The sequence below is a fragment of the Sapajus apella genome, unplaced genomic scaffold, assembly GCF_009761245.1.
Source record: "Sapajus apella isolate SASKATOON/1434 unplaced genomic scaffold, GSC_monkey_1.0 scaffold21, whole genome shotgun sequence".
Lineage (NCBI taxonomy): Eukaryota > Metazoa > Chordata > Mammalia > Primates > Cebidae > Sapajus > Sapajus apella.
Genome location: NW_022436961.1, coordinates 3,276,232 through 3,301,242, shown reverse-complemented (window position 1 = coordinate 3,301,242; position 25,011 = coordinate 3,276,232). Strand labels below are relative to the sequence as shown.

Below are 25,011 nucleotides of genomic sequence, written 5' to 3'. Positions count from 1 at the left end.
GAACTGGCACTACCTCACTTTGAGACTTCTATAATCCTGAAAAATCAGTACACTGTGGTGCTGGTATAAAGACAAAGACACCCATTGTCCAGATATAGACTCACGCAATCAACAGAGGTTCAATAAAGGTCATTCAAGGCAATTCAATGAGGAAAAGAAAATATTTACTGCAACTTTCTGTAGCAATTGTGTAAATACGTAAAAATGAAATAAAGCTTAACCTTTACTTTATATTGTACATAAAAATTAATTTCAGATACATCATAATTCTACATGTAAAAGTTAAAACTATGAAATTTGCAGAAGAAAACAAACAAGAATATCTTGGTCAGAGGTACAGGCAAAGATTTTTTTTACATAAGACACAATGATTAAGCAATGATTATGAAAGAATAAAAAAGATAAATTAGCCTTCCAAAATTTAAAAATGCCTGCTTATCAGAAGGCTTAAGAAAATTAATAGTCAAGCCACAAACTAGGAAAAAATATTCACAATGCATATGTCCAAGAAAGAATGTGAATCCATTATATGTGAAAACCTTATACTTTGTCTTAATGAAAAGGCAAAAAACCAAATTTTTACAAATAGACACAGACACTTCACAAAGGAAGATATACAAACGACCAAAAAGCACATTTAAAAAGTACTTGACATCATTAGTCAATACAGAAATATGAATTAAAGGCATCCTGAAACACCCACCTATACTCACTAAAATGGCTAAAATTTAAAAGACTGGCACGAACAATGTTCATGAGGCTATGGAATTCTTATATGTTGGCTTTTTGAAGTGCAAAATAATGCAACTATTTTAGATTTTGGCAGTTTCTTAAATAGTCAAAAATACACACAACTTATGACCCAGCAATCCTACACATAGCTATTTACCAATAGAAGTAAAACATGCATTGACCAAAAAAAAAAAAAAAAGTCTTATGCAGTAATGTTCATGAAAGCTTTATCTAAAATAGTACCAAAATAATCCAAAGGTCATCAGTGAATGGAATAGATAGACAAGTTGTGGTATTTTTGTCTGTAGAATACTGCTCAGCAATAAAAAGTACTACTTTGCTTTATATGCTATAAATAAATAAATTTCATAAAACAACATGCTATCCAAAATAAGCCAGACACACAAGAAATACATATTTTATGATTCCACTTATATGAAGTTTTAGAACAAGGAAAACTAATCTATCATGAAAAAATGAGAAAAGTGGTTATCTGGAATGGAAAGTTGGAATTGGCTGGGAAACGGTAAATGGAAATTTTCCCATGATGAAAAAGTTATGTATCTTAATAGGGCTGCGGTTTATACAGGTGTTTGTATTGTCGAAACTCTTAGAACTGTAACACGTAATATCTCTGTGTTTCACTACACATAAAATATGCATCATTTCAAAAAAGTAAAACAGAATTAGAAATAATTTCTTATAAAAATATTAAATCAGGATCCTTCTAGAAATGAAAATGATTGCCATGTTAATTTCAGGTAATTTTGTTTTAGGACATTCTCTGCTCATTCATTCATTCAGCCAACTATTGAGTAACTATTATGTGTGCCACTATTCTAGATATTTTGAACATATAAATGAGTAAACCAGACATAGATACTAATAATCTACAAGTGACTAGAGAGAAAGAAAATACAAAAAAAAAAGTAAGTAAACAATGGAGTGTTTAAAAATGTGAAAAATGCTATGAGAGAAAAGAGAAAAAGCCTACCATCCTGTAACATTGCTATATCATGCTTCAGCTGCCTGATACCATTTTATTAAAGTCATGGATATGCCTATATTTATGGATTAGCATTTTTTGCCTCTATTAATTGATTGATCATACATTAGAAGCATTACAAGAATAGAGGATGGTGTGTGTGGTGTGTGTTTCAAAGTGCTGGGTTACCATAGTTGCTTTATTTCTTAAGCTTTTGCAATATTTAATGCTTGAATAAATACCTATGGGGGTATCACCTGGTGCATGTGGAAAGGTTGCTTTCAAGGGCATAGTATTCAATGCTAATCACATTCCATGGGCTACTGAGTCACAGTCACACTGAGTTATTGAGTCGAAGAGCAGCCTTTTTGTCTTCCATATGAAAGACAAGCTGCTCAAATGTTACAGAATTCAGACGCCCAAGTCATTAAGATGTAGTTGTACATAAAAGATGCCGCGTTGATAATTCAAAATAGACAGGAAGAATGTGCTCCAGGAATAATTTTTCTTCAAGTCATAATATCTGGCACCAAAACATAAATAAAGCCCTATTTTTCTCCTTCAATGCCCTGCCGGGAAGGAGTCACTGAGACAACTTGTTACCTGCCAGTAACACAGGCGTTGCAGGTGGGCCTTCAGCTATGGAGAAACCCTGCTTATTTTCTTCAACAAGACATAGACTGAAAACCTAAGAATCGTCCAGCAAAAAGCAGTAGTACCATTGACTCAAAAGCTTCTGCAATGAGATTATCCAACATGTTGAAATATAAAGCTTCATGTTGTTTTTCTGTAGCTAAAAAACATACATGAAAATAAAGTGTTTTTAATATTTGCTCTTTTTTGTTCTTTTTAAGCTGGTATTTTGGGACAAAGATCAATCTCTAATCAAGCTCCGCAGATGTAATCATGTACCTCCAACCTTAAATCTATGCTGCAGTACAAGATGTTTCCACGATGACTTCTTAGCTGTCTCTAGCCTGTTCCTGACCTTTGCCCATGCATATGTGATACTGCTCACACGGAATGCCTTCTCACCTTCTAACATGCCTCCTACTTTTCTAGTTTTAAATCAAGTATGTTTCCTTGGTAAGTTCTTCTGCAACCAACATATTGAGAAGTGACCTGTCCTTCCTCTCAGTTCGTTATTACTTATTTTGTCTAGAATTGTTCCAACTCATTTTCTGTTACAATTATATCCCTTAGAGGTTCACAGCCAGGTTAGGGTAATTAGAATTGTAGGCTGTGTATGCAGAACCCTGTTTCAACCAGGTTGCCCTCTCCAAATTAATTTGTAAATTTTGTTATCTATAGCTTACAGCCTTTATGAATGGTAGTCCCCTGACCTGCCCACAAAAGCTTATCAAACTTACACCAAAACTGAAATGTAGTATCAATAGCACCCCTTACAGAATTATTTTTCTGAGAAAAATGCAGTTTCTCAGAAAATACAGTATGCAATTTTACTGTACTGCTATGCTGCTAATATCAAGCTGATCAAAAGGGTGTTGGTGATCAAAAATGCTTGAATGGTTGCTGGTGATAAAATATTCTATTTAGTCCCACAAATTGGTTGATGGCTTCCTAAGGAATCCACAGAACTAATCCTCATGCTATGATTTCCAAATTCAGCAGCTCCCTTAAAACCTCACATGAACTTCAATGATACATGATTTCTAGCAGTCAAGAAAAACCTGTCCAGGACAGGGGCAGTGTGGGAAGGAGAAAGGTGTTGACTACGAAGTGCCGCACAGCACCGTCTTATCTCGATTTCTCAGAGATTTTATTAAAGGGGCTTGGGCTTGCTTTCACTCATTACAGTGAGTCGATTTGTTGCTTTGTTTGGGCTAAATTTTAAAAAGCACAAAAGTTTAAGATAAGATAATACTATTTGGCCTTTTAGCATCTTTTTTTTCATTTTTCTTTTTTCTTTCTCTTTTTTTTTTTTAGACAAGTCTCACTCTGTCACCTAGGCTGGAGTGCGATGGAGCGATCTCGGCTAACGGCAACTTCTGCCTCCTGGGTAAAGCGGTTCCCTTGCCTCAGCATCCTGAGCAGCTGGCATTACAGGCATGCGCCACCACAGCTGGCTAATTTTTGTATTTTAATAGAGGTGGGTTTTCACCATGTTGGCCAGGCTGGTCTTGAACTCCTGACCTCAAGCAATCCACTCACCTCAGCCTCCCATTTAGCACCTTTTCTAACACTGCTACTCTACGAAAGCATTCAGTAAAGAAGGCGGTTAAAGATAAAGCAGAAGGAAAACAATCCGGTTTATGAATAGATGCCTTTGGTTTGAAAAGCGGTCAATACAAATATGAAAACAAACACTTTGAAACAAAGGAGTTTATAAAAAATTAAACTAAAGCGAGTCTTCTGCTCATTTCCTTTCTTGTCCATTTCTTTTGGATGAGCCTCACTTTTTCGTTAATAATTAAAGGAAGAAGAAAAATCATCCCGATTTGCGAAAGCCCCATCTTTTCTCTGAAAGCCCAATTTTGTGGCAGAAGTGAGAAGAGCTGCCCTTACCTCTCAGTTCCCCCATATCCAGGGTTGTCCCCAGTTGTTCTAATAAAGCAACTCTTGCCGCATTCTTTTTGTGTTTCTTGCCATCATAATGTTGCTGGGCCATCAGAGGGTTATTAAACCAGGCTGCACAGAGCGCACAGTATCTGTCTGAATCTCTTCTTTGATAGGGAGATGCGACCACCGGAGCAGTGTCCATCCGTGGCGGCTTAAGTGGGCTCAGGGGTGTCGCTGTGAAAGGAAACAACCAGAGAACCACAGCCACGTTAGTCCAACACTGAGTCCACCATTCCTCAGTCCCTGAAGACCAAAAGTCTCCTGTTCACTACACAGTTTAAACATCCCCAAGAGTTCACGGACAGCCGGAAAATTAGCCCTGCCAGCTTTCATTTTTGACTTGGGACACAAATAAATATTCTTAATATATTGAGATCAAAGTTTGCATATTGTTATGCCAAAATCTGATAATTCAAGAGACCATCGCTTAGGGGAAAAATAAGTTTTTAAAAATAAGTTCTCAGTTATTTCCGCTGTGGCTCTCAGGAGCTATGGGCGATAGCTCTAATTATTTGGCTGCCAGGAGCAGCTTTGTAAACACGGTTATTGAAGGCCTTTTCCACTCACTTTTAAAATGCATTCTGCTCTAACATGGGCATTTAGAAAAAAGAAAAAGTGGTAAAATACAGGGGACAAGTTCAATGAACCAGGTAAAATTTGAGCAATAATTTTTCTAGCATCACTAATAATGCAATAAGCCTATTGTAATTGCTTTCAATTAGTGTGTGTCTCTCTCTGTGTGTGTGTGTGTGTGTGACGCTAAAAATAAATATTGGATAAAATGCAATTAAATAAATAAATTCATAGAGGTAAGGGAGTCATCTATCAGTCAAAAGAAAGCTAATGCTTGAAGTAACATTGGACAATCATGACTTAGAAAGATTCTGAATGAATGAATTGGACGTTGTGTGTTATAAATATAAATAAATACAATAATGGCTAAGTGGTAGAAACTGATCTTTTGGCGACATGGGTTGTATTAATTGGGAAGTCATGCTAATTTTATTGTCAGCTGTTTGTTTATTGTAATAGGCTATATTCAACCTGCACCTGCTAACGTTGATGCTGAAACAACATTTTTCTAAAAACCAAAAGAAAAATATCGTAGATCAGGTGTACTCATCTAAACAGAATAGACATGTATCACTATTTTGAGATTGCATTGTCTCACCTATTAAATTAACACATTTCATTGTGATTATTTCTGGTCCAGAAAATAAAACAGAAAAGAGAGTCTGACTTGAAGGAGCTTACTAGTGGAAAGTAAAAATAACTTCTGTATGCATTACAACTACAAGTTGCTTCCATCCTCACAAGGACTATGACTTGGCTTGTTATCCCATTTTTCAGATGTTAGACTTCAGAAATGCTAGTGATTTACTGACAGTGAGGTATCTACTGATGGGAAAAACAGGACTAAAACAAAATCTGGAATTCCCAAAACCGATGTTCCCTTCAATACCCCCCAAGGCTCCTGTTCATACTTCTTAATAAGCAAAGGGATATTTTTTCTAGATCCATCATCTTTGTATTTCATATAGGATTTCATTAAATTCTAGAAAAATATTCTGGTCCAAATATTTTGGAGAAGAAATCAATATATAAATTCTCACATGGGCCATCAGTCCTAACGCAGTCTATAGCAGCATGTTGCCTGTGTTGTTTCTGAAATGGAGGATGGAGCTGACAAAACCAAGAGCATTAGGGTTGCTGTTCCAAGGAAAAGCTGAGACCTCAATAACAAGTTAAGGAACCAATTCACCAAATCCCCAAGGTTTCAAGTAACTTTTATGTGGATTTTTATTTTTTCTATTAAAAACCTTATATAGAAACAAGTATTTGCTAAATGACATTTTAATTCAAGTAATGCCTGTATCATTACAGCATTCCTAAGAAGTTCTTTCCCCTTTATTTAGAGATTTCATCAGAGCGAGACGTTTTAGCTAGCTTAAACTTAATGGTGTTATTTCTATAGAGACTCACAAACAGCATGCCCCTTAAAAGCCTCATTGCAGGATTTGGTCACATATCACCATGCAGAAATAAAGCTCAAACGTGGGCCATTCCAGCAGCCACCCAGTATCATTATTCTATGACTTAGAAATAAAAGCTACAAATATGCAGTTGACCTGGATGTGAGAAGATCTGTATCTACTTTTCTGAAGGTAATTGAATCTTGCTTCCAAAGTTTCCTGAATCCTTATCAATTTCTGAGGATATATAGCCGCCCATTGTTTTTGATGGCAATGGAAAACATATCAAATGTTTACCATCTGAATAAATGTTGACTCTTGAAGGATAATTTATTTTTCTTTAAAGCAGGCCCTATAAAACATTTCAGTCAATTTTATCAATTGATACCTTCTATACTACATTCTGGTAGGAACGAGGCACAATAGAATATCCATCAAATAAGATAATCTTATCTTGCACATAAGAAAATAATTTGATGTTACATTGGTATTGTAGCTTCTCCTCCTGAATAATCCTACTATCTTGTGTATAGCCTGAAAGCTTAAGGGATTTTTTTTTTTTTGCTTCTGTTTTTAACTGTCTTCATCCATTTAAACCCAGCTTATATTCCCTTAGTGCCTATACAAGCAGGCAAACGCGGTAGCATAAAAACAGCCTTGAATCAAAGTCAGACCTCTGGTTGGGTGGGGCTCCACCATCAGCGAGTTGTGTGACCTTTGGTAAATTTCTAAGGTCCCTGGTTTCCTCAAGGTTAAAAGTCAGGCTAACCATCTCTTTTAAAATTAACATACTTTGCAGCTAACCCATAGGCTGTAGATGGAACAAATTGTAGAAGCTATCTCCCTTTTACGGCTTTGATTCAATGCCAAATATAGAAATTATGTGGGAGGAGAGCAGTTTCCAGGTTTTAATGATAAACCTGTGTGTGTACATGAACCATAACACTGACATTCTTTAGCAGAGTGTATTCTTTCAATAAAATGAATAAAGAGTGGGGCAAAGATCTTTTGGTTTAAAAACATACTTTAAAAAACTGTAGTTGACATGTAGTTAATTTTGATTTTGTTTATGTTTTTGTTCTAATTGCAAAAAAAATTTAACTAAATACTTTCTTTACCCATCCTTTAAATAGATTTGACCAAAATTCAATTAATTGAAACCAGTGGTTTTTAACATTAAACTCACCAGGCTTTAAAAATTTCTGTCTCCAGACTCTGCCCAGATCAATTCTATCTTAAACTCCAGGAGTGGGAAGCAAGCTTCAGGATGATTTTAAAACCTCCCTCCCCCCACAGCCTGATCCATGTTTCCAAAGCATGGCCAATGTTGAGAACAAATGATCTAAATATTGCACATTTTCTTTGAAAATAACTATAAAATAAAGCTTTCTTAGATCTTCACATAAAAGAAAGCAGCATAATACATCCAACAGCAATGGAGCTAGTTTTGCTGTAGGCAATAGCCAAAATGTCACATCATCCATGAGACAGAAAGAAATAATTACTCGCCTTTTTAAAACTCCAATTAATTTTCCCATTTTACCATAACATAAAAGAATCACTAAAATAGGAGCTAACATTGCAAATTCATATTGGTAAAGTTAGACGGCAATTCCAATTCCTTTCCCCATGAAGCAAGCGCTGTTGTCCCACCCGCCTCTGTTCAAGGCCATGACCAGCCTGGTGTGCTGCCCTGTACCAGGCACTCCGCATAGCCGTGCGCCTCTCCCGCAAGATGCTCCTGAATCCCATATGCTTTGTGGGGCCTTAACAACCTCAGCAAGAAGTAGGTCTTCCTCCTCTAAGCTTATACAGTGTTTACTCACTGCACAATTCATTTGGCATTTCTTAAATACCACCTTGTAACCTCAGCTGTGTGAATGTGCATCTGTGTGTATATGTAAGGGAAACTGGAACAGAAGCTCCCATCAGACACTTTTGTGTGGTTCTCTTCTAGCACATGTTCACAACCCCTGTTTCAATTCATAGAAATGAAAAAAAAAAAAAAACTTGAAAGTCAAGTTTTTTCGGATCAATTTATTACCAAAAACTGACATGAAGTCACATGAGACAAATTACAGTCTTTACATTTGACATAAACATACATACATATTGCAATAGAACTAGTAATACCTTTGGTCAGGGACTGCTGTCCTATATCCATATAAACACAGTGTATGGTATCTGTGGCTTATTATATATCCCAAATCCTACAATTTCCGATTTGCAAAATACAATCACCCCCAAATATTTTGAACAAAAGATCATGGATCTATAGTTGATTCAGTCATTAAAATCAATGTGAGCTCCTCTAACGCTTGAGCTAAGTGAAGCAAGTCAGTTTTCAACACTTGAATTCTAAGAATCACCTCAACATAGAATGAATTTCAACATCACTCTTAGTACCTGGTGCAAAGTTTGTCAAGGAGTCTGTTATCAGCAGCTATCTGTCACCTGTGGGATATGTTGTCTTGAGTAATAATCTAAAATAATATATATATATTCATCTTATATTTGTTTCTTCCGGGCATAATAACCACAGTTGATTTAAGGGTAAAAGTATTTCCACAGCTCCTGTGTGTGTCTCTATATTAGTCTGTTCTCACCCCGAGAATAAAGACAGAGCTGAGACTGGGTAATTAATAAGGTAAAGAGGTTTCATTAACTCACAGTTCCACAGAGCAATAGGCCTCAGGAAACTTACAAGCATTGCAAAAGGGGAAGCAAACACATTCTTCCTCACATGGCAACAGGAAGGAGAAATGACCGCAAAAGAGGGGAAAGCCCCTTATAAAGCCATCAGATCTTATGAGAACTCATTCACTTTCACAAAAGCAGCAGTGTGGGGGTAACCACCCTCTTGATTCAATTATCTCCCACTGGGTCCCTCTCACGACAAGTGAGAATTACAGGAACAAAAATTTAAGATGAGATTTGGGTGGGGACACAGCCAAACCATATCAGTCTCTACCAGAAAATTTCCTCATTCTGTAACTGCCTACATTGTCTAATTACCTAACGTATTCTACAACCTGACTCTTCATGGCTCCAGCACTTTGCATGCAACAGACACATAGTGTAAATTCCACGCCTTTTGATGAATGAATGAATGAATAAATAAATAAAATATTTTTCACATTATGAGTAAAGAAATATGGTAACCAAGAGTTTTCTTGTTTCTTCTAGATTGTGTCATTTACAGCTTAGGTAGCTAGGTCCTGCACCAGTCAATATAAATATAAGTCAGTACATGACAAGATCCTGATGGCTGAACTGCGGAAGGGTAACATCTCAAAGTGCACATACATGTCGCAGTCTCGCTCCTTCTTTTGGAATCAACTAAATATATTAAAAGCAATTATTCTCCCAAAATTCTATTTTCTGGAGTGGCTTATTTCTGTAAGTTGCAGAGAGTGCACATCCTCTTGGAAAATTTACTTTCAAACAGGAAACCATTTACTCTGACTTGCTTATCCAAACCCTCAGTCTAGCTTTTGGTATGGTCCCAACCATCCTAGCTTTCCTGGGACTGAGACGGTCTCCCAGGACCTGTGGTTTTTGGGGCTTCAACAGGAAGAGTCCTAGGCAAACTGAAATTGGTCACTCCAGCTTCTGAGGACAGACTGGATTTAACGTCCTACAGGGAAATTAGTAAAGACTTTGGGAACAACTGTTCTAGAGATAAGAGCACGTGTTTCATCCAAGAGGACAAGATTCATGGACAGATTCAAAGCTCTAGCAGACCACCAGGTGGGCATCTTTAGCTGGAAAGGAGGGCGACACCACCAGCAGTGAGATAGATTCCTACCTGCCCGTCCCTGTCTGCCTTCTAGTCCCTTGTAGTTTGTCAAGGAGTCACAGGGTTCTCTGCCATTCAAGTTGACAACCCTACACTCCTCTCTCTCTCTCCCCCACCACCTGCCAACCTGTCTAACACACACATACAAACACACACATACACTTTCTCTCTCACTAAGTCCCCCGCCACGCTCCCTCCCTAGACCCTGGCTCTTTATTTTCTTCCTTTCTCCTTTTCTCGCCTTTTCTCTCCCTTTTCACTCATGCTTAATGCTTTCTAGCCTTTAGGATAGTGACGTTTAATTCATTGTCACAAGGGATGTGGGGGGGTTTGGTATAGAGAAATAGAGCCAGAATTTATTCATTTTAAAGCACGTAGTTTTTTTCACCTAAGGCATTCTCATCCACAACAATAATTCTTTCCAGTTTGTGATATCATGCAATTTATTATGTCTGTTCTGTGTGTTTTCTTAAGTTACCCAGAGATCTTGTCTGATCAATAAGGCAGCTTGAAGCCCAGGGAGCTGAACCCACTAGTGTAGAGTCCCTTGATTAATAAGCAGCAGAGGAAGCGGCAAAGACCACAACTCTGGACTCTAAGACCAGCCCCATATTTCAATGTCAACTCATTTCCAATAATGCCTGCAGAGCAATAGGCCAAATAAACAAACAGATTCATTCTAGAGTCAAAACACATTTCCTAGGCTTCCACATCTGCTCTCAGTGGGGATTATTTGAAAATGTTCATTTTTTTTTCTAAAAAACACTTTTTCTGATTTCCGATCCCTATAACTGCCTTTCTTTTTTTCCTACACTAAATCAAATCGATGATAGTAGTATTTCTTCAGCAAGTATTCCTGTTTTCTGCAAATGCTATCAATGGTAATGTTAGATTAGATCATTCCGTGAGTGGCTTAACAGGCAGCTGTCAGTGTAGTTCTACAGCTGTCTCCAAAGGGTCCAGCCTCCTCCGCGGGGAAGCACCTTACCTCCATGCCCACCACAAAGTCAGGCCTCATATTTAGATTTCTTCTGCATCTCTGGCAGAGGCTTGGGCCTCTTGTGTAGATAGCAGATGCTCAATGAATGTGTGATGAATACAGGAAAAGTGCTAGTGACTTTTAACATCAACTTGGGAGAATTTTCATGTTTTGATAAATGTGATAGCTAAATTTTAAATCTTTGATAGTTTCATTAACCTTATTTTACAGGGTTAAAAAACAAGATAGATACTCCTAATAGGTGATAGATTAAATAAATCATAGTCACCTAAATGCTGAAAAACATGCAGCAATGAAAAAAAAAAGATATGTTTTAGAAAAGTATTTTGGGACCTGGGGAAATGTTCAGAATAGGGTGTAAACTAAAAGATGTGGTTTATATGTATCACATAAACAAAATCACTTATACACACATGGCTGCAAAACTTTATATAACTATAACTCCTACTATTACTATATATATATATATGTGTGTGTGTGCGTGTGTGTGTAAAGCTTTGTAGACTAGAAGGCTATAGATAAAAATCTTAGCAATAGTTGTTTCTGAGTTGTGGAATATGGGTGATCTGCTTTGTACTCATGGATATATACTCCCTGATGCAGATGGAAAACATTTTTATTTTACCATTTATATATAGGCCACATATTATGCTAACTTGTTTTAGTACAGAGTCTACAAAACACTGCTTAGGGAACTTGTGATGCTACAACACAGTCTTAAATCTCATAAGATTTTATTTTCAGCGCTTTATTATTAATTTATTGTAGACTTGAAGGAAAACGGGTTGGAAGAAGGCTGGCCCAGTCAGAATATAACGTAAAAATACCAGCTTCCCCTATTTCTGTAAAAGAGAAAAGCAGTTTTCCCACTGTTATCACAAATTCAAATATGGCTCTAATTATTTAGATAAAATGAAGGATACATCTGGGTGTGAATTCTGCTACCTACCAACAGGAGATAGAAAAATCCACATGCTATTTATTTTATACCACTAAGGAAATGAAAAAGCACTATAATACATCCAATGTTTCAAAATACATGCCATTCCACATTTCCTGAGAATAAACAAAGATGAGGATGACTTAAGGGGACCGTCCAATTCAATTATGTATCAACATTCTAAGTATAATCAGCCTATTAACAAAAGTTACTTTTTTACTCACAATGCATTCATATATCATCAATCTTCATTAAAAGAGTATTCATAGATCATTGATTTTCATTAATATAGAATAATTCCCTCTAGTTTCAGTCACTCGATTAGGTTCTAAATATCTTAAGTATGCCTGTTTTCTGCAGAATTTTCACCTTTGAAAATAAGTCATCAAATAGAACTTTACAGGCAATAAAAGTCCTTTTATGACTTCCTTGTGTTGCTTGGCAAAAGACCTCAAAGGCTGTAATAGTCCATGTTCTTTGCCTTGAAATGAAGAGGCCATAATCTAAGGTCCAGGAGGGTAAGGATTTTTATCCTTTGTTTCCTGACAGATTCCAGGTACTCAGAACTGTGCTTGGCACATAACAGGTGTTAAATAAACCCTTCTTGAATGAGGGGAGCAGCTTATTCTCCATAGAGTCATTTACATAAGAGAAGGAATCACTTCTCTTACATAAACTGCATTACTTGAGGACATCCTGCAAGTATAATGATGAATGCTGCAATCAGTGATAGCATCCACTCTGTCCAGACACATCCGAAAAGCAGTTGTTGCCCTGTAGTACATTCATGGTATTAAGCCTTCAAACCCTACTCAGTTAAGGTGATACACTCCCTGAGTTCAGTATCAAAGTCTCCAGTTATGGCCATAGTCCTCAAACTCTGTGCAGAGGTGTCCTACAATGCACAATGAACAAACTCATAGGAAATCTGTAAGATATTTTGACATTTTGGGGAAAGTCTAGTAACATCTGTTGGTCACCACAGGAACCATTAACTCAAGGTAGCTCACAGTTTCAACCTAGATGCTACATTCCTTGTAATGATTTCCCTTTCTGTGAAGCTGGGTTTTTGAATATTGCGGTGTATGACCAGTTAATCAAATCATTCAGTGAGGAACAAGAAACAAAGGTGGCAAGGTGCAATTTGGTTTTAAAGTTACGCGGTACCTACCAGGCAAACACATTCATTAGTGTAGTTATTTAAGAAGGAAGTGAAAATATTAGATTTTTTTTCAATTTATGTGTATAATTATTTTAGACCAGGCACAGTGGCTCACGCCTGTAATTCCAGCAATTTAGGGGGTTGAGATGGGTGGATAACTTGAGCCCAGGAGTTCAAGACCAACCTGTGTAACATGGCAAAACCCAGTCTCTACAAAAAACATGAAAATCAGCCAGGCGTGGTGGCACATATCTATAGTCCCAGCTACACAGGGCGGGGCTGAGATGGGAGGATTGCTTGAGCCCACGAGGTCAAGGCTGCAGTGAGCCATATGTGTGCCACTGCACTCCAGCCTAGGCACCAGAGGAGACCTGTCTCAAAAACAAAAAAAATTCAGATAGCTACTAAATTATTAGGACATAAGTGTTTAAGTTGTTTGGACCTAGCTATTTAATAAAGTTACCTATTAGGCATTTCTTTGGACCTAAGAGAACAGCAAAAAAAAAAAAAAAAGTACAGAGACATTAAGACTGTGGTAAACTTTTAGAAACACTAAGAATTATGACTTCACCCTTCTCCCTTCTTTGCACATTGCTTGGGAAGAATCCACAATCTGCTAATTGGGCACTACTAGAAGTGATGATTGCCTTTCCTCAAAAACCTCAAACCCCACATTTAACACACGGTTCCAGATGGACAACGTGGGCTTCCCTGGCAGGAACTGTTTGACCCACCTGCACTCTTAATGCCCACTGAAGCTGCTGCTCCTGGAGGACTGAGGTGGAGGCATCACCTGGATCACAGCATTATCCTATAGGGGCTGGCAGCCTGGTCCGCTGACCCCTGGGAACTGAAACAAGCTTTGGTTCTTTTAATTCTTCCAGCCTTCCCCAGTCACCTAATCCATACCCCATGCTCAGGGGCGGGGAATAATTTACTTATCCGGCAGCATTAGCTATTCAACTAGAGAGCCAGCTTCCTGGATCATTTCTTATATCCTATGAATATTTATAGAGAATTCAAAGATGAGAAAAGTGATCAGTGCCAGAGGCACAGCAGAGAGAAAGTGCAGGCTAAGTTTAGAGGAAGAGAGACAAAGAGGGTGGCCTTTTGCCCTAGGCTAGAAGAAAGCTGCAATTTTAGAATGAATTTAGGGAAGTTGGTGCTGTTCCATTCTGTGAGTGGAATGCCTTTGTCTACACCCACTCTTCAGCTCCCATCCCTCACCTCTGAGAAAAAGACCTCGTGGTTTCTCTATTGAACCTCAATTTTGATTTGCCTTAAGCATATATCCCTAAAAATAACATTGGTCTTAATAACCCACAGTTTGCAAGCTATGAAAATTGGCTCTATTTTGTATTTAAAGGATGAATATTAGCTATGCATATATTTTGCATGTATCACTTTGAATTTAATCTAGAAATAAAGCACTTGATCTCAACTGGCATTTGGGGGCTGCTTTTCTGAGTCAGTCTGTGAAATCTCAGAGCAACTCTAGAATTCTTGAGATCAGATGTGAGGTAGATGGGGCTATTCTGCTCCGTCATGTCAGGTCCCTGCCATCACCAAGATCGAGATAATTTAGAGTATTACATGTGAAAGCAAGAAAGTGCACTGGTCCTGAGGGCTTGAAGACCATGCCCCTACACCACTGCTTCTCAAACGGAGCAATGAGTCTGATGGGCAAAGAAGTGCTGCGAGGGAGGAAGTTGATTTTAGGGCAGGTAAGACTTTGCAGACTAATGTTGGAAAATCCCTAGGCTAATTTAGTCCCTGGGGGAGCAGAAGCCTACCTGGAGCCTGAACTATTCAGGTGTGTCACCCACACTCATTAATTTAACTATGGCTTGGCCATACATTGCACACTTCATTATTGCCACAGCCAGAAGGGCGGGCATGAGAAAGAATATGAAGGATTTATTTTGAGGGATTTTTAGGACAAGTGTGTCATTAACAGCCAGTGAGGACGTGTGCACCACCCACCAAGACCATCCACAGCACCAGGCAGCTAATTATAAAAAGCCTGTCTCAGGCCCCATCCTGGACCACTGGATAAGAATGTGCATTTTACAAGAGCCTCAGGTAACTCATATGCAAATTACATTAGGAAAGCATGGATTCAGTTCCTGTCAGAATCGCCCTGGGGATGTGTAGACACTTAGGAACTCCGGACGCTCTTAGGCCACTTACCTCAGAATGCCCTGGGGTGGGGCCCAGCCATTAGGGACGTTAAAGCTTTGCAGCCACCTCCAATGTGCAGACAGGACTGGGAACCCGCAGACTGGAGCAACAGCGTAGGGCACGGGCTTCACTTGCACCTCAACCGTACCAAATATTCGTATAGTCATGTTTCATTCATTCAGCTATGTTCTGGCACTGTGCCCTGCCTTAGATATAGAGGGTCATCCATGACCTCATGGAGCTTAAAGTCTGAAATGGACATATTTTGAACTCATTTCGCAGAACTATTTTACTAAGATGTATTCATTCTACAGAAGTCTATGTGCATTCTTTAAAAAAAAAAAAATCACTGGCAAGGTACAGTGGCTCACACCTGTAATCCTAGCACTTTGGGAGGCTGAGGTGGGAAGATCGCTTGAAACCAGGAGCTTGAGACCAGCCTGACAACACAGTGAGACTGCACACCCAGCTACTTGGGAGGCTGAAGTAAGAGGTTCTCCTGAGGCCAGGAATTCCAGACTTAAGTGAGCTATGATCACGCCACTGTATTCCAACCTGGGTAACAGAGAGAGACCCCTGTCTCAATGAAACAAAGAAAAAAAGAAAACACCTAAAAATTAGCCTGGCACAGTGATGTACATCTGTAGTCTCTGCTACTCAGGAAGCTGAGGTGGGAGGATCCTTTGAGCCCAGGAAGCTGAGTGAGCCGTGGTCACGCCCCTGAACTCCAGCTTGGGCAACAGAGTGGGATGCTGCCTCTACAAATTTAAAAAATAACAATAATTTGTAGAAAACATAGGAGAAACAGGTACAAAGAAAATAGTATTACAAAATATCATTTTGAAATAAAACCAAAACTAGATTCAAATCACAACTCTGGTGAGTTATTTTACCTATAGTGAGAATGTTTCCTAGTGGTTCAATTTCACACCCTTGTTGTGAGGATTAAAAGTGTCTGTTTCACTAAAGTTCTTTTTCTGGCATCTTGACCACAGGGAAAACTAAGACTAGAACCCAGATCCCCTGACTGCTGCCCTCTGTTCTCGCTCAGCCCCACATTGCCAGGCTGTGGAGAGCATGAGGCGGGAAGGGTGGTTGGTAAGAGTGAGTCAGGAAAGCTCGCGCGCTGGTGGTAGCAGGTTCCTGCAGCTGGTCGTAAGTTTGCTGACATTCCAGCAGTCAGAGATTCCTTCAAAGCCATCCAGGATGTTTTGCAGAATGATAGAAAGTATATATAAGAGCCAGAGAGACGATATAAGGAAGAAAGGTATATGATGCAGGATAAAGGATGTGGAATTACTTAGCCAGAAGACAGAGGCTGAAATACAGCTTAATGACACTTGAGACACATAGAAGGTGACAGAATTCAGACTGATGGCCAGCTGTTTCCCGAAGCTGCTGAAAAACAGCTTTGAAACAGAGAAGAGAGGGAGCTGAAGGGAGAAGATCCCTGATGTGAAGGCATGCTGGCTGTCCCCGGTGGGGGGTGGTTCTGGGAGGTTGACAGAATTAAGGATTATTATCTGATGGGGAAGGGGGAGATATTGGGCAAACCATACCAGACAATGAGAAAGAGTCAAATAGAATCTTACTGGAAACAGAGAGACGGATATGTTGGTAATTCAAGATTCATGAATGTCTAGAGAGGAGTCATTCCATACCCTACACTCTGGAGGAAATATATTTTTTTTAAAAAAAGCACAATTTTTGGGTGGAGCACAGCAGCTTACACCTGTAATCCCAGCATGTTGAGAGGCCGAGGTGGTCAGATCATGAGGTCAGGAGATCAAGATCATCTTGGCCAACATGGTGAAACCCTGTTTCTACTAAAAAACATAAAAAACTAGCCAGACGTGGTGGCACGCGCCTGTAGTCCCAGCTACTCAGGAGGCTGAGGCAGGCAAATTGCTTGAACCCGGGAGGCCGAGGTTGCAGTGAGTTGAGATTGCGCCACTGCACTCCAGCCTGGCGACAGACCAAGACTCCTTCTCAGAAAGAAAAAGAAAAAAAAAGCTCAAATTTTGAATATAGAATTATCAGGATTCATCAGATGTATGGACCTCTTTCTCTCTGACTTCTTTGACTACACATAAAACCTCCCTTTGTGTCAAAAAGGCTGGACTCAAGGTTCATTTACATACCACAGAGAGTCCTTGCCTTGCCTGCTCATTAGCATTCTTGATATATTAGTTTTGCTAACTGAAAATGAAAGGGCCAGGTATTAAAACTTCATCTACTCTGTTGAGTGAAATGCAAAATGAAGACGCTAATGATTAGCAGTCTGCACTAATCAAGATATAATCCTGCAAAAATTCACAGGTAGGCCTTCAACCCATCTCCTGCTTCTCAGTTAAGTGATCTCAACAGGTGGCAAGATAGCAGCAATCTCTCCTTTAGATGACTGAGGACCCCTGGCTTCCAAAGACTTACCGATTTCTACAGTTTTGAGAATTGCACTCAGAAGGCCCAGATTATGTCTTCAGCCAGTACCACTAACAAGAAGAACTGCTGCCTCCAAAAAGGGTTGCAAAACTTTGTTGCTTAGTTCTTCAATGCAACTGAGCAACAACAACAAATTGAATACAGTAAAGTAGGCCGGGTGAGGTGGCTCACACCTGTAATCCCAGCACTTTGAGAGGCCCAGGCAGGTGGATTATGAGGTCAGCAGTTCAAGACCAGCCTGGCTAACATGGTGAAACCCCATCTCTAGTAAAAATACAAAAATTAGCTGGGTATGGTGGCATGCACCTGTAATCTCAGCTATTCTGGAGGCTGAGGCAGAAGAATCGCTTAAACCTGGGAGGCGGAGGTTGCAGCGAGCTAAGATCGTGCCACTGCACTCCAGCCTGGGAGACAAGGCAAGACTCTGTCTCAAAAAAATAAAAATAAAAATAAAATAAACTTCATCGGGACCGTTTAATCTCCCCTTTAAAATTCATGGTACCTCAAGATGGACAAAATACCCCTTAAAAACTTTAGGTGGATTTACAATTAGAGCCATAAACTACTGAGTGCTCAACAAACAATAGAAGAAAATCACTTAGCAGGAAATCCTACACAAGAGAAACAATTTCTCTGAAGGCTGACAAAGTGAGGAAAATACATTAAATTTCATCTTTCTGTTTTCAGTAAGTGAACATGCTAGGCGTCTGTGTCACGTGACAATTTACATAGCAGAGTAACCTATCAAGAAATTAGATGCCTTGTTTTCTTATAGGCTCACTTCATTGATATAAGAGGAATTTTTGCATTCCGTTCCAAAATGCTAGCTAGGCCCTGAAGTCTGGTTTTCCCCTTCCCTAAGAGAGAATGAGCAAATGGATTTGTGCTGCATTGTCTGAGAGGCAAAAGGATCTGAATGTTAAAGAGGGAAGGCCTGTCGTTGGCAAAGTAATTGGCTTCTTGGGGACTAGGAAAAAAGGGAGTTGCAACTGTCAATAGAGACCTGGGCGGCTTAAAAACAGCATATCCAAGTTGGGGGGCCTCCCTAGGAATGCTGCCCATGGGAACTTGCTCTTCTTTTCCATGGCCTAGGTTGGCATAGAAAAGATTTGGCCCATGTAGGAAAACAGATGATTGAAATCTACTTCAAAGGGAGCCCCAGGGCTGGACCTCCTGCCTGTGGAGGCCGAGAACACAACAGCATCCTGGTTGAGATCATAAAGTAGCCAGAGTCCATAGGTCGAGATTTCGCCCTTTGCCTGGCTCTAAAGAGGGAGAGGTACCCCAGTGAACGGCTAGGGTCGGCCTTCTCCCCAACCTTCACGGTCAGGGAGCAGAAGTAATTTACATGGATTTTTAAAAATATTTCAAAATGTTATATTAATTGCACTCAAATGTCAGGCAGTAATTGGTACCTATTGTATCTGATTCTTAAAGAAACAAATCTGAGCATTAAGCAAGAATTTTGAGGCTGATGTTTAAAATGTATAGATATTTCAAAGAATGAGAATATAGTTTGGGACATTTACTATCAATTATTTCAGGTGTAAGCTTACTTTATGAGTGTCTTCTCAATTTTATAGACTAGACGCTTTTAGGGTTCTTATCTTTAATAGATGATTCAGGAGTTGTTGCCAGAAAATCTTTCACTTGTACTTTTTTCTGAATAGTAATGCATTTTGTGTATGGCTTCCAAGTCCTGACCATGTTTTCTGTTGACAGTTTCAGAGTATGCACAGGAAATTGATTGTTTTAATGTTCTACTATTTTCCTTTATAAAAGTATGTCGGGCTGGGCGAGGTGGCTCACACCTGTAATCCCAGCACTTTGAGAGGCCGAGGCGGGTGGATCACGAGGTCAAGAGATGGAGACCAAACTGGTCAACATGGTGAAACCCCGTCTCTACTAAAAATACAAAAAATTAGCTGGGCATGGTGGTGCGTGCCTGTAATCCCAGCTACTCAGGAGGCTGAGGCAGGAGAATTGCCTGAACCCAGGAGGCGGAGGTTGAGGTGAGCCGACATCGGGCCATTGCACTCCAGCCTGGGTAACAAGAGCAAAACTCCATCTCAAAATAAATAAATAAATAAATAAATAAATAAATAAAAGTATGTCAAAGAATATTTTCTGAAATAAAGGTATAACCACATCATAAAAGCTCCTGAGATCATCAACTGTCTTATACCACCATGTGATCACTCAAAAGAGAAAAGCAAGTTTACGGTATTGAAAAAGATTTGTGAAAATCACCTAAGCCATAGGCTCCGCTCCTTGTTAAAATCTTTAGTTTGATCCAATCATTGATCTCTTGTTTCATTAGTTATCAACCATAAAACAAAAACTGAGGCAGTCTTGATCTAATCATTTCCCCAAGCTTACTATGACCCAGGGCATGAAAATTATGGCCAAAAGAATTCAGCTCACCTCACATTGCTAATGGATTTAAATCCTACTCACTGTAGGACAGTCATGGACTAACTGGCATGGTTTCTCCTGTCAGTGACACCAGGGAATCATTACTGAAAGAGAAGTGTCTTTGCTGTCAGCCACTTGTATCACCTTGGGTAAATGATTTCACCCCTCTGGGCTTCAGTTTTCTCACAAGGAATCTGAGAGAGCTAAAATAACAAACACTAAGCCCCTTCCAGCTCTGCAATTCTGTGAATCTATTACTTACATTTATAAGCTTAGAAAAGCCAAAACATCACTGGAACAAATGCACTGATCTAGAGATGATGCCTCTGAACATGCCAGTTTTCCTAATTTAAAAGAAAATGCACCACTATTACGACGTGCCTGTTTGACAAACTATTGTTTGCATCTATTAAAACAAGCATCTAGACAGATTATGCCACACAAACCAAATAACCTGATTCAGATGAAAGAACTGCTACGGTTTATAAAATCTTATATGCAAATATGAGGTGCTGATTGAACCTAGAGTGCATATATTATTCAAAATTTGAATTTATGTAACTTTCAACAGATCTAGAATACCCTGATCCTTACTTATTCAACAGAGAACTTAAATAAGCAATTCTGTGTCTGGCATGGAAATTTATGGAAAAGTTCTGAAGCTCTGTCTCTCTCATTTTCAACAGGATATAAGGAAATAAAGAAGAGAACTAACAAGATTTTAGAAGAGGAATATACAATAAACACACGACACATGCAGTGAATGAAATCATTGCTCATCTGTTCCTTTTCTTACATTGTTTACTGTTCCTGCAAATAAGAAATACTTGATTTAAAGTGTATAAATGTCTGTCTTTGTTGCTACCAGTCCACTTAGTGAGAGCTTTGGATTTTGAAATGTTCTGTTCAGTAGGTGAGCAAATATCAGTAAATCATTTTATGAAACATTATGTATTGCTAGAAATGAAAGAAAGGTCCAGGACTCTGCAAATCAAAGGTTCTGGGCTTGACTTCCAATTCTGTATCTTACAATGTAAAATCAGGCAAGTTACTCAGCCTGTGGGGTCTATTTCCTCTTCAGTAAATTGGATATAATAATACTGTATGCTTCATGCTTTTTATGAAGATTAGGTGAAACACTGCATGTGTTGTTTCTGTATAACATCTTTACAATTATCGGTTATGATTATTGATTTCATTATGAAGCTAGATGGAGTCTATTCAACTGTATGTAGTTTTACCACCACCATCACACCCAGAATATTTTAAATAGTATATATTCTTATTTAATTGTTGAGAGATAAACAGGCTTTTTGAAACTTATTTTATATAAATGTAATGAATAGAAAGCACTTTTGCTATGAATATAGTCTATTCTTGTTATTCATGATAGTTACATTTTACAAAGTTTCCAGGAAGACTGAAATAGCAAATACTGATCATTTGCTCCTAGGAGAAATTCAGGGTTAAGTTCCTAGGAATTTGTGGTTAGAAGATTTTGATCAATCAATAGACAACCTGGATGTATACGTGTTTCTGTTTAACTATGTCTAATTTAATATAAATGTTTAATAACTTTAAACACACCACCAATGGCACTGTAACTCATGTCTGAATGAAGCTTATTTTCTCAGTAAGGTTCATCACAGCCTTCTTGTACTTACTGAATGTTAGATAACATTTCAGCACTACCCTTGGGGGCCATTTTAAGTAGCAAAATCACCAACAAAAAGCACAAAAAGTGCAAAACACGTAGCACTAAATACACTACAAAAAGAGAGAGAGAAGGACTTGTTTACTAAATGAGAGCTGAAACATGAAGGCAGAATGTCAGCGTGTTTAACCTCAGCTGGGAATGTGCACTTGGCATGACTCACATGTTTCACAATTTCACACGTCTGGGAATAACCCCAAAAGCACCAGCAGTATTAATTTGGAGTTACAAATAAATCATAGTGGATTCATCAGTACAAGAACCCTCAAACAATGAGTCTCGACTGTGTGTGTGCATACACTTGTATGTATTTACATACAATAATAAATCCATTCCACACTTAATTTGTATGGCAGGCACTATATCAAGTATTTTACTTATATCTTCTGACTCAGTATAATAATTCTGCAATGTGGAATTTTTATAGTGAGACACTTTACCCATAGCAAATTCAGGGGTGAAGAATTAAAACAACTTGTGAATATCCCCCTGGACATAAGCAGAATTTAAAACTGGGTCTGACTTTATGGCCTCTGTTTGTGGCCTCTGTTATTCTGTATATCACCTATTTTACAAAGAGAGAAGTTTTGTAAGATCAAGCAAGTGGACAGGAATGATAAATTCCTGTTAAATTGGAAAACCACTGTTTTTTTTTTTAATAATCACACTTGACTAAAATTTAAATAACCAAGGTAACTAATTCGAAAATAAAACTGTAGACACTTAACTGTGTATCATTATTCTAGTGTATGCTTCCAATTTTTACACATCCAACAAGTACTAATTAAATGCCTACTATGTGCCCAGAGGTACAGTCATGAACAGAGGCAGTAATAACCGTGGTCCCTGCAGAGCACGCCTCAGAACGGTCCTTCATCCATCCAGCCTTGTTAGCTAAGACACACATAACCCTAGGGCCACTTCAAACTTTGAAGGGTCAGAAATGAAAGAAAGGTTATTGTTAAATTTGATGTCATTACCTGTCAAGCTAATGATGTCTGGGAATTATATGAAAGATTGCACTCATATCCATTTTCTCTATGAATGATAGATGTGTTCATAAAAGCTTATAACTGAAACAATAACTTTAAGTGATAATGTAGCCACCAGGATAGATTAGACTCTCCTGTAATATCATACAACCACTGAGTATCACAATACAGGCTTATTTCTTGTTCATGCAAAGTCTAATGCAGTTGAATGGCTCTTTTCCATCTGGTAGCCAGGCCTTAACACACAATCAATTGCAAGTCTGGGGAAGATAAGAAGCAAATGGGTGTCAGATAAGCAAAGTCTCTGCTACAGACAGAGATGAATGTTCTTATTAATGCAGGATAGAACCTAACCATTCAGATTATGCATAATCTTAAAAATCACTTTGATGAATGGTGGAAAATAGAGAATACCTATAGTTTAAGGCTTTTTTTCCCGTACATCAGATTTCTTCCCATTCATATTTTTTTCAAAAGAAAGTTTCTAAAGAGACCAGGTAAATGATGTTTTCTTCAGGATTTTGACGAGATCTTGCTGATATGGATTTATCATTCAAAAAGGAGGTTGGGAGAGGAGAATCAAGAGCTGGCAGGCACAGAATCAGAGCCTGTGATTTTTGCCGGCTGCCAGCAGTTAACTGGAGTTTGCTCATATACTGGGTTAAACAGTGTCCCCTCAAATGTATGTCCCCCAGAATCTCAGAATGTCAAGTTATTTGGAAATAGGGTTTTTGCAGCTATAACTAGTCAAGCTAAAATGAGCTCATACTGGATTAAAGTGTGCCCTAAACCCAATGGCTGGGTCTTTTTCTCTTTTTTCCCTAAGATAGGGTTTCCTCTGTCACCCAGGCTGGAGTGCAGTGGTGCAACCTCGGCTTACTGTAGCATCAGCCTCCAAGGCTCAATTGATCCTCCCCCCTCAGCCTCCTGAGAAGCTGGGACTACAGGCATGTGCCACCACACCTGGCTAATATTTAATTTTTTGTAGAGAAAAGGTCTCACTACATTGCCCAGGCTGGTATCAAACTCCTGGGCTCAAGCAATCCTCTAGCCTCAGCCTCCCAGAATGTTGGAATTACAGTTATGAGCCTGCTCTCGGTCACATCCTTTTCACTAATCCCTACCCCAGGTACCTCCGCAGCTCCTGACTGGTACACATCTGGAAGACTGCTTCCATTTTATACAGAAACTCACACCATCTCCTGTTGTGAGTCTCCTTGTTGCACGTTCTTCAAGATCATCCAGGATCTAGATCAGTTGTCAGCAAACTTTTATGTAGAGTCACACAGCAAATATTTTAGGCTCTGTGGCCTGGATCATCCCTGTAATAAAGACTCAATTCTGCCACTGCAGCATAAAAGCAGCCACAGACAATATGTAAATGAATGAGCGTTATTCCAGCAGCTCTGCCAAGCATTTCAGAAACCCTAGTAAATATGCACCCATCTGGAGAAGGCAACTCGAGTTGCAACTCATTCTGCAGGAGACCCAGAGGATGCTTGATCAAAGTGCAGCTTGAGGAGGTGGAAAGGTAGTGATTCACAGATCCCAACTGCTCACCCTCATCAAAGTATCTGGCAGAAGCAACGAGTTGTGGTTTAATTATTCCAACACAGAAATCACCGCAGTTCAAGAGCCTCTTATTCACTGGGGTTAGGGCAGCATACCTGAGCCGAATTGTTTCTCTTGCATGTTGATTCAGTTGATTGTCTTTTTTATGTTTTTTTTTCTTTTGTTTTTATTACAGAAACAATTTGAAGCCAACTTGGTTAATTAGGCAGAGTGGTTCCTAGAGGAGCACAAGGCAGCCACCACGTGGAGGGTGAAGCCCTTGGAAGCTGCTGCTCAGCGTGGCTGTAGACAGCCAGGGAAGATGGCATCTGGACTCCATTCAGGGAGCTTCACCTGATAGCTCAGGGGGCCACAGCGTGGGTTTTCTTTTCCAGTGCCTCCAGGTCTTTCTCCTGTACTTGCAGTAACTTGAGACCAAGCCCCAACCTAAGGCTAGAATTCAGCTCGTGTTTTGTTCCCTAGGCATGGATTCCAGCCCAGGATGCTCGTATTAAATGGTGGTGTCCTGCCATGGTCTTCACAGC

At 39.1% G+C, this 25,011-nt stretch overlaps 1 protein-coding gene across 2 annotated transcripts in view; it reads right to left on the bottom strand.

Moving 5' to 3' along the window:
• ZMAT4 (zinc finger matrin-type 4) overlaps window positions 1-25,011 on the bottom strand; it is a 367,024-nt gene that overhangs the window by 143,728 nt on the left and 198,285 nt on the right. For both annotated transcript variants that reach the window (XM_032288123.1, XM_032288124.1), the window contains exon 5: window positions 4,244-4,471. In XM_032288123.1, the coding sequence (XP_032144014.1) occupies window positions 4,244-4,471 (228 nt within the window). The remainder of the gene's footprint in view (window positions 1-4,243; window positions 4,472-25,011) is intronic.